This window comes from Panulirus ornatus, chromosome 29, assembly GCF_036320965.1.
Source record: "Panulirus ornatus isolate Po-2019 chromosome 29, ASM3632096v1, whole genome shotgun sequence".
Classification (NCBI taxonomy): domain Eukaryota; kingdom Metazoa; phylum Arthropoda; class Malacostraca; order Decapoda; family Palinuridae; genus Panulirus; species Panulirus ornatus.
Window position 1 is genome coordinate 16,185,084 of NC_092252.1, and position 10,872 is coordinate 16,195,955.

The following is a 10,872-nucleotide window of genomic DNA, read 5'->3' on the forward strand; positions in this document are numbered from 1 at the left end:
ACGTTTTCGTTGTATTCCTCAGGACCTTCTCTATTAGTTCTTCGTGTCTCTCAAGTGTGGCGACGAGCCTTGAGAAGTATAGTGTAGATTTCATCTTACGCAGCACATGGGCAACCTTGCTGGCTGCATATTGTTTGAATGCCACTTCGTCTCCATTTAATATTCTCTCGAGGCGGAACCCTGGCGACAGGTTAGGGACGATGTCGACTCCCAAGTCCCTCTCTCACACAGGTTCTTGTAGCTCAGTTCGTACTAGATGATGATACACACATCGAAGTCTTCCTTCCCTGTATCTCATACTCCTTTCTTCACACATTCTCTCGTTAGATTTCACCAGCTATATGTCAGGTCGTCTTAGGAGTTTGTCTAGGTTCTTCAGTGGGTTGGTGAAGTCCTCCTCGCTTTTTATCTCCCTCGCGACCTTGGCATCTTCCGCAAAAATATCCAGGTAGGAGTCCAGTCCTTCTGGTAAGTTATTCATATCGATCATGTAGAGCCTTGTGGCAGGCCACTGGTGACCAACCCATCGAAAGAGAGCGTCTGTATCATGGCCTTCGTCCTCTTCCACTGTAGTAATTCTTTTGCTTTCCTCCAGCAGATAACCTCGTCTCAGACCATCAGGTCTTCTGTTATCTGTCCTTTTCATGCGATGTCTTCCAGCAGACACCCTCGCCATAGACCATCAGGTCTTCTGCTATCTGTCCTTCTCGTGCATTGTCCTCCAGCAGATAACCTCGTCATAGACCATCAGGTCTTCTGTTCTCTGTTCTTCCCATGTACTGTTCTCAAGAAAATATCTTCATAGACCATCGGGTCTTCTATCATCTATCCTTCCCATGTACGCTCTGATAACCAGTACCTTAAATAGCAGCTTACATACCAAGAGTCATTATCATTTATACCAACGACTTGGAACACATTAAGAAAAAAAAATAAAGACAACCCAATTTGGTCGAGTCTGGCATGAGATCCCTCCTTCCTTAAACCTCCTCGGTTGCACGACCAAAATATGAATGTCATGTGCTTAAACCAGCAACCACTGGTGTTTGTCCGAGCTCCATGTAACCCGCGGGACTAATTACCTTGATTGTTTGGTACGTTCGCTCCCCCCAGGCTCTGCGGACGTTCAAAATATTATAATTGTCTATTAAGGTCGGGGGGGGGGGGGGGGTAAACCTTGTTTTTTTACACTGTGTCTTTCGTTTCTTTTTCGTTTGGCACCAGACTTTGGCTCACAGGGAGCAGATGTGATTGGGTTGGGGTGCAGTGTGGGGGGGGATGAAGTGGGAGGGTGTTGAGGGAGGGAAGAATGTTCTTTTATTAACTTCTTGGGCGATCCGACCCATGAAACTTACGAGCCACAAGCACGAACGGTGGTACAGATCCTGGCCACAGAGTTACGACCCTTTTGCAGTACATTATGAGTCTCGAGGACGACCCTTTTTTGGGTATCGTGGTTTGTCCTGGATCCTTACCCTTAAGGGTCGTGTCTAAAGGCCGGGCCATCATAAGCGGGGGGTCATACCGTCGTACCCAAGGGTCGCATCGCCATACTAAAGGGGTAATGTTCCATAAAGTAAAATGGTGTGTATGCTATCAACACAGGTGTTCCTCAAGGTTCTGTCCTATCACCAACTCTCTTTCTTTCCTCCAGAATTGATCTCCTTCCTTCAGTATCTATCACTATTCACCCTTACGTTGATGACACCACTTTATACACTTCATTTCAACTCCCCTTCCTTCCTCCTCTTTCTTTAAAACTCTCTTTTTTTTTCTCCGCTCTGAACATGTCTTTGCTCTCAATTCGGACTCGTAAAACATCCCCAGATCAAGGAAAACAGCAATCTGGTTCAGTTCATTAGTGCTAAAAGAAATGTTCTAACTACAAATCTTTCTAAATGTCACTCAATTGTTTCTCTGATTTGAAAACAGTGCATATCAACCCTCTGACAATAGAAACGTGGTATGCATGATTATTTCCTCTACTCTCTCCTGGAAACGAAACAGTAAACATCACAAACTCTGCTTTCTAAAACTTGCCCATGTTGTGTTGGTGATCATTTTTTCTCGTGAGCAGCAGTTTCATATTTACTCGGGGTTGTATTCTCCTGGTATGGAGTCCTGCTCACATAGATTGGATCCTCTTCCACGTCTCTGTTAGCCAGAATGGAATTAAGAGCCTTCCGCCCGATCACTTCTCCAGACATTACGTCTCTCCAACCATTCGTCTATACACACCGTGATGTTGCTGCCGTCTGTCTGTTCTCGACTTATCATTTCGGCCACTGCTCATGTGAGCTGTCTGAGTGCGTCCACGTCGCCGGGACTTGGACCTATGACAACGTATATGACTGCTGCTGCTTCCTGTAGCTTCTGTGTGAAGACTGGCCACATGAATATTGACCGTTATAATTCTTCCCTCTGTCTTCGAACATCAGACCTATGAATTCCTCAGTATCCTTGTCATTTCCTCCTCCTTCGTATAACCTACCTACCTCGTAAGAGTCAAGAGATCAAACAACTGAGGAACTTATTAATTTCTTAAGTCTTTTCCTCATTACTTTCGCGGGGGTAGATGTGCATCGAAGTCATGTACATTAATACATTTCTATGTGTGGGTGTCTTGGTTTAGACCGTTTTTCTGTGCTTTTTTATGTGATCTGTTTTTATGTATACTTGGTGTGTATTCATGGTTGTTTAAGGACATAGATACATGCACTTCTGTGTATTATGTTCATCTCATATGTGTTTTATTCCGCTGGACCTAGAAATTTTCTGGACCAAGAATTTTCTGTGACTTTCGAGTCTACATCAACATCTTGGTTTACAGGTCGTGAGGAGGTGTGAGGGGGAGAGACTGCAGTTACAGTAATTACCAAATTTTCCTTCCATAGGTTCAGTGCCGTCAGGACCTGGCTGAGGGTGGGGTGGCTTGTGGGCTAGAAACATTCTAGTCACCGCAACTCATGCAGGAGGTGAGTTCGAGCCATCGTGTGGGTGTGGTGGGTAATGTCCTATCTTATTTACGTGTGTCTGTCTGTCTCCTGCAGGTGGTGAGGCGCGTGTGATGGTGGCGCAGTGAGGTGGGTCTGGGTGATGGTGGAGGGGCTGGTGTTCCGTGGCCGGGGCGACAACATGAAGGTGGAGACCGGCTCCCTCAGCATCCCGCTGCCCTCCCCACCGCTCCCCTCGAGAGCCTCCCGCCTCGTATGCCTCGCCGCTGCCACCGTCGCCTTCCTGCTAGGCGTCGCCGTCGGTGTCACCTTGCCCCTGGTGCTGTCCACGCCGCCCCTCGCTCTTCCCCAGCAGCAGCAGCAGCAACAACAACAACAGCAGCAGCAGAAGGCGGAGGAGGCGGTGGAAGGGGCCAGCATCGTCGGGGAGAGCGGCCATGGCCTCTCAGCTCCGTTACACACGTGGGCCCCGCCTGCCGCCGCCAGCAGCAGTGCCACCTCCAGCAGCGTGCCACCCGGCGGCGGCGGCGCTACGGCAGCTAACAGCAGCGGGTGGGCGGGACCAGAACGCGACGCTCCAGACGTAGAGGAAGGGGCGGCGCTGCTGGTGGACGAGGTCTACTGGGGCGCCGCAGTAGAGGCAGCGCTGCCCCCAGGCTTCCCAGACCACGAGCTCGACGCCTGGAGGAAGTTCATCCGTCGTCAGCCAGTGGTGCGGCTGCAGGAGGGGTGTGGTCGCATGCAGAACCGTCTCCTGACCTTTGAGAACGGAACGCAGTCCTGCTGCCGCTACCGCCAGAACTATGACCAGATCCAGGGCGAGATCTTCAGCTTCTACCTGAGCCGACTCCTGGGGCTAACGAACGTGCCGCCCTCGGCCCTGGGCGTGGTGCGGGCGGGGGCGTGGCAGTGGGCGGGCGTGGGGAGCCAGCTAGCCCTGGCGCAGTGGGCGGAGGAGCGACCCGTCGTGATGACCCGGTACGTGGAAGGCCTGGCGCCTGCCTTCATTCCCGCGCCTCTCAGGTCCTCCCGCCGACGTCTGCATCCGCTGGACGTGGAGGAGCGAGACCCACGAGACTTGGCCGCGCTGGCCGAGTTGGCCCAGTGGTCCGACCTCATAATTTTCGACTACCTAACTGCCAACCTGGACCGCGTGGTCAACAACCTGTACAACATGCAGTGGAACCCCAGCATGATGGAGGCTCCAGCCCACAACCTGGCTCGACACGCCACCTCTGGCCTCCTCGTCTTCCTGGACAACGAGTCCGGCCTCCTGCACGGCTACCGGCTCCTCGACAAGTACGAGACCTTCCATGCCTCGCTGCTGCAGGCGCTCTGCGTCTTCCGGCGGTCGACGGTGGAGCGGGTGCGACAGCTTGTGGCCAGCCGGGACGTGGGGCAGCGGCTGCGGAAGATGTTTCGCAGACACGAGCCAGACCTGCAGGATTACCTGCCTCCCATCCCAGACAAGTCTGTGAAGATCCTGAACGAGCGGCTCCAGACGGTGCACAAACAGGTCTCAAAATGTGAGAAGATGTACATGAACTCATGAGGCTGGCTGGCAGCTCCCTCAGCCTCACGCGAAGCCAAAAATACGTGTCGGTGAAGGAGGAGGAGGAGGGAGGTGGGTGGCGGAGGGGACCGGCCGTTGCCTCGGCCGTCGTCGACGCCCGCCCGCCCGCCCGCCTGGCCTGTGATATTGTTATGGGCGTCGGCTCCCACGCCCGCCACGCCCACGGGCTCTTCGAAGCAGGCGTGCCCGCGCGGCCTCCTGGGGAGCACCTCACCTCGCCTCGCCCGCCCTCCACGCAGCCGCACCCACCCAAAATACACACAATCCGTCCTGGTGCGCTGCGCAGTGCGTGATAGCGAGGGACGGACGTACGTACGTGCACCGCCACGTCACTGATTACGTGTGTACGTGTGCGTGTGTATACACGGCTTATGTGACGCCAGAAGTAGTGTGTGCGTGTGTGTGTACACATTTCTACAAGGTAGATCTCGTATGTAATCAGTTGTCTACAGTGAGGTCCTGGATGTGTACACGAATGGGTAGAGAATATATATATATATATATATATATATATATATATATATATATATATATATATATATATATATATATATATATGCTGGTGTGACGTCACGGACGACATAGACTTCGACGATCCTCATTCGTGTAGTGACGCCATGACCATTCGTGCAGTGACGTCACCAGTGGAGTGTGGTGAGTGGAGATTGCCGACGACTTCTTCATCTGTTCGTCGCTCGACGGATCTCAAAGAATTTCCCACGAACGCCCCCCAAAAAAAAAGAAAAGAAAACGAGGAAAAAGATAACGAAGCAGACTGTACTGGCATCTCCGCTAATCACTTGTTTGGTTGTCAGAGGTGCGGAAACCATGCGCGCGCAGCTCATTGGTTACCCCCACTGTCTTGCGGGCGAGAACCGCCTCTGTACAAAGACAAGAAGGCTAAAAACCTCTCTTCATTCTCCCGTCCATGTAAGCCATTCTTACTTGCCTGACTGTTATGTGTATCACATCCCGCTCCCCCAATGTCTAGGGCTTGTAACCACGTATATATCTCTCTCTGGGGGTAGATGATAATGGTCTCCCTTACCCTGTGAATCACGTCAATGTCCGGGGGTTGGAGGTGGTATTGGCTGGGTTGTATTGCGTTTCGTACATTGGCGATCCACCTCGGGCATCTTCGGTCTCAAGGCGCTCTTTACAAGACTCCGTCCATAGTTTTACTCTCGTTTAACACATCACGTTCACATGATATCGATGGCACGTCACCATACAGTCGTAAGGGAGCGTATGCATCCTCTCCAGCGTTCCAGTAATGTTAGGGAGACGCGTATTGACTTAGGTGTAAATTCAAGCTGGAGGAGAGGCAGTCTTCGGGCAGGCGGAGTTGGTTGCCCATGATTATAGGTTGAAGACTCAGCAGTTGCCGAGCGCTTCTATTTTTTTTTTTCATCACTCCTGCAGTTACACTCGTGTCTTCTCTCTGCTTTCCATGTCTACCTTGTGGCTTTCTCTCACGAAGGTGCTCTTAATCTCCAGAGAGGACTTGGCAGTAGGTGGGTACGTGGGGCCTCGAGCAAAGCATTTGCCACGAAAGCGGATCGAAGCTTCGACAGCTTACACTCCTCACACGCGGGGCCTAAATTCCGACACTCGCCATTCAGGCAGGAGGCAATTGCGTCTCCCTCCCTCCCTTCCCCTCCTCCTCCCTCCCTCGGGTTGCAGTTGTCGCTGCGGGAACCACCATTGGTCGGCTACAACCTCAGGTACTGGTGGGTGTTGTGTGGGGGTGTAGGGGGGATAGATGGGCCAGCTACAGCTGCATGGCAGGACGGGCTACAAGTTCATATAAAGGAGGGGAGGAGGAGGAGAGTGGGGGGTGTTAGCTACAGGATTATTGAAGACTTGTTACAAGAATATATTCGTTACTCAACATTTTTCTTTTGCAAGTTGGGAGACATCTTGATTGAAATATCCAGTCCACAAAACACCATTGGATTACTCAGACTTCGCTGACGAAATCGAGGACGACAATAAGACTTTTAGGGATTTCAGGCGTCTCTTTTACCTTCGTCAGCCTCCGGGACTGGGCATAGAGGCCCTTAGTTCTGAGAAAATTAATTCCCTTCTTATAATACGAGATTGTGGTGTGTGTGTCTGTGTGTTTGTTGAGGTCAGTGACTGTTGGTAATAGTGGTAGACGACATGCCACAGCTGGACAGTATCTTCCCCACACTACTACCTGGCTCATTGGTAGAGTGGTACCAGGGTAAGCGGTAGACAAGGATCAAAAGGGGGTGGTGGTAGAATAGTAGTAGGGAGTGGTAGACAAGGACGAAAGGGAGTGGTGGAATAGTACTAGGGAGTGGCTGAAGGTCAAAATACCTGGGATAGTGGCAGGGACCAGGCCGGTATTGCCTGGTGGTATGGCCATAGTGAGATACATCACCAGTCTTCTATATGGAGGTCGAGGTGCCTCCCCTCCTCCCCACACAGCAGACCCATCATTTGCTCCTATGGCAGACGTCCCAAGTGGACATCTTGGAGGAGTGTCGCCGAGCAAGTCATCCACTTGGACATCTGCTAATAGCAAGTGATGGTCGGGACTGGGCCTCCACATCCCCGGCTGATAATATAACCTCAATGTGACCATATGACCAGCCACTTTATGGAGAGTACTGACCTGTTCCCAGTCCATCTAGGGAGTGACTTAATGGCTGTCTAGTGTTGACAGAGTGAGGTACCATATGACTCAGTTGGTTGGGAGCGCCCCCCGCCTCCCCAGCACCTTATGGTACCACCATCAGGTCGAGCTGGCCAAGGTCTGGTCGTCCCGTATGGAACGACCAGGCCTGTTGGGCTGGCTGGATGCCCTGTCTGGATGGTTGGTTGGTCGCACGGTACACTATCATATGTAGTCTGGTAGTTAATGACTGGCGTATCCTATGATGAGGTCCTCGGTACCCCATTAACCCTATTGAGCACGACGGTACGACCCCCTGAACACGACGTTACGATCCTTGAGCACGACGGTACGACTCTCTGGTATGGCTAATGCTGTGACCTTTGACCTCGACCGTTAAGGGTCACAGACTAGGATGCATGAGGTCACAAGCGGCCACAGGTAAGATAAGCTACTCGGTTAAGCTGTGGTCGATGTGGCAACGAACAACTCAAAAGAATCAAAATCATCTCTCGTTTCAAAATGGTGAATGTGGAGAAGAGATTTTTCCCCCAAAAGAAATTTCATCTATAGATATTCAAAGATATGAATGGGAAAGTATTCATAGATACATGGTAGATATTGAACAAAATGAGGGAAAGAAGAGTGAAGATCCTGAAAGAAAGAGAGAAAAGGAAAATTGAATATTGTATGGGTTTTTATCCACAGAGATACAGTTACTATTGTATGATATAGTTAGATGCATAAATCTATCTATAGGTCATGAAAAGACGTAAAAAAAAGACATGTCTCAGTCATGTTTCTGTTACGATGAACGGGTGAAGAACGAGAAGATACATAATCAAGATAACGAGAAAAAGAAGAAAAAGTCTGAAGCTTAGAATTGTTCAAAGGCTTTTTTTATTTATTCTCTTTTAAACAAAAGATTCGAGTTCGAAGTCAGGAGGAGAGGAGGGAGAGGAGGGACTGAACGCAGCTCGGGAGAGCTCGCTCGATGCTCACATGTCAGACATCTGCATTAACAGACATACGTATGCATCGCCCCGAGACCCGCGCCCTCCCCCTGGGTAAGGGAGAGAGAGAGAGAGAGAGAGAGAGAGAGAGAGAGAGAGAGAGAGAGAGAGAGAGAGAGAGAGAGAGAGAGAGAGAGAGAGAGAGAGGGGTGGCGGCGGTGGTGGTGGTATGGATGTAGGTATGATAGTGACCAAGGATCAGAGTGGGATATGGGTCCCCTACGCCCTTATACTTCCTCGGTGGACGTATACCATCATACCCAAGGGTAGTACTGTTGGCGAGCGTCGTATCATTATGTTCGAGTCCTCTTACCGTCGTTATCAACGGAGTTACGGTGAATCGAGTCGTCCTCATGGCAACTTATTTTATCTCGGGCACTAAAATCCCACTCGCTTCTACACTGTAGTATTGAATCTTCCCCTCATGGTGCACATGTGATCTTGAAACTCTTCTAAGCCTGTGAATACTCAGAAGACCCTCAAGGTTGATACAACTGAGAGACCAGAACCCTCAGAGACCATGTAGGTTCACATAGCTGAGGAGAGGGCCCTCAGAGACCATCTACGTTGACATAGCTGTGAGGAGAGGGCCCTTAGAGACCATCTACGTTGACATAGCTGTGAGGAGAGGGCCCTTAGAGACCATCTACGTTGACATAGCTGTGAGGAGAGGGCTCTCAGAGACCCCCTCGACTTGACATAGCTGAGGAGAGAACCCTCAGAGACCCTCTAGGTTAACACTGCTGAGATGAGGAAGGCCCTCAGAGACCCCTCTAAGTTGACATAGCTGAGGAGAGAACCCTCAGAGACCCTCTAAGTTGACATAGCTGAGAGGAAAGACCCCCTCAGAGACCCCTCTGGGTTGACACAGCTGGTATGGGGGGGTCCTCCCCAACTGGGCCGAGGGACCGAGCTAGGGCGGTGGCCCCCACCGCTCGAACTCGCTACCCTGAAAGACGTCGCCAGGGGCGCAAGGCCTTAAATTGGACGGCGATTTCAACCTCGCTATGCCGTATTTACGGGGCCGCTGGGTGCGGGCGGTGGGGGCCCTGGGTGGAGAGGAGCATGTGTGTCGAGCGAGAAGCATCGCGGGAGAGAGAGAGAGAGAGAGAGAGAGAGAGAGAGAGAGAGAGAGAGAGAGAGAGAGATCTAGCCTTCATAAAGGAACTGAATTCTTTTCTCTTCGTAGAGCCACTGGATCTTATAGCTGGTGTGGTGACGAGAGTGTATGGAGGCTCCCATAATGGATATGGGGGGGTTATGGGAGAAGCCAGCAACACGTGATGCCATGGTATGTAGTGTGTGTGTGTGTGTGTGTGTGTGTGTGTGTGTGAACGGACGGAGGGAGGGGAGTGGGTGTTTCATACCACAGTGCCACCCAATTTCACATGATCCCTCACAACACTACATGAACCATTACCTCTGTCCCTTAAGGTGAGTTATTGCATGGTCTTTGCCACGTACCACTCTCATCACTACTACCCCTGCACCACCAGCCACGAACACCACCACCATTCTCACTATTGCCACTAGAACTACCACAACTACCACTATCACCCTCGCCAATAGCACTACTAAACTACTACTACTACCACAATCACAACATACCAGCATCACCCTCATCACTAGCACTACTACCCCTTACCACTACAACCAGCACAACCAGCACAACTACCAGTAACACTACTACTACTACGACGACCACAACCACCACAATCGCTAACCACCACCTCCCCCACGCCACGACAAGGTGAGGAGCTGGTAATAAGATGTAGATGGGTTAGGTCTGCACGCCCAGCGTCGCGCGAAAAAACCTTACATTCGGAATCAATATTATTTCTTTTTTTTCTGCTCTGCGTCGGCGAGGTAAACCCCACCCTGGTCAGAGCAGCACGGGGTATTTCCCTAACGATCGTTAAACGCCACATCTCTGCATGGCACTGTCGTTAAGCTCAACGACTTGCAGGCCAGATGCTAAGCCTTTATATATATATATATATATATATATATATATATATATATATATATATATATATATATATATATATATATATATATATATATGGCGGTGTTAGGGTAGCGGTGGGCGGGTTAAGGAACGGGCCGGGAGCATAAGCCAGGGGTACCTGCGCTCGCTCTTGACCCCCCCCTCGTACACTCTATAGTTACTTACACTTATATAAAAAAAAGAAACACACGCAAAAAATAAAAAGTAAAGAAGAGAAGAGGGACCGTCCGTGTATACCTATGTATCCGTACGGGGCGGGATATGAGAGAGAGAGAGAGAGAGAGAGAGAGAGAGAGAGAGAGAGAGAGAGAGAGAGAGAGAGAGAGAGAGAGAGAGAGAGAGAGAGGGGCTGTGGGCTCCGGCCTGACCCCCCCCCCCCCTCCTATATATACGCCCCTATGCTAGGTATGCAGCTAGTTAAGCGATAAGCAGCGAGGAGCTCTGTACACTAGGGGGGTCTCGCAATTAACATGAAGAACACACTACTATAAGGCCTGGCGGGGGTCTCGCTCTCTCTCTCTCTCTCTCTCTCTCTCTCTCTCTCTCTCTCTCTCTCTCTCTCTCTCTCTCGGTAGCAACGGCTTGCTCGAGACCGTCTGACCGACTTAACCCCACTTGCCTTCCACCTATTCTTCCTGTTGGATGATATATATATATATATATATATATATATATATATATAT

At 50.6% G+C, this 10,872-nt stretch overlaps 1 protein-coding gene across 2 annotated transcripts in view; it reads left to right on the top strand.

Annotated features, from left to right (window-relative positions):
• LOC139758155 (extracellular serine/threonine protein kinase four-jointed-like) overlaps positions 1 to 9,333 on the top strand; it is a 240,876-nt gene extending 231,543 nt beyond the window's left edge. For both annotated transcript variants that reach the window (XM_071679312.1, XM_071679311.1), the window contains one exon: positions 3,051 to 9,333. In XM_071679312.1, coding sequence (XP_071535413.1) covers positions 3,097 to 4,506 — 1,410 coding nt within the window. In that variant the 5' untranslated portion in view covers positions 3,051 to 3,096 and the 3' untranslated portion in view covers positions 4,507 to 9,333. The remainder of the gene's footprint in view (positions 1 to 3,050) is intronic.
• The last annotated feature ends 1,539 nt before the right edge of the window (positions 9,334 to 10,872 follow it).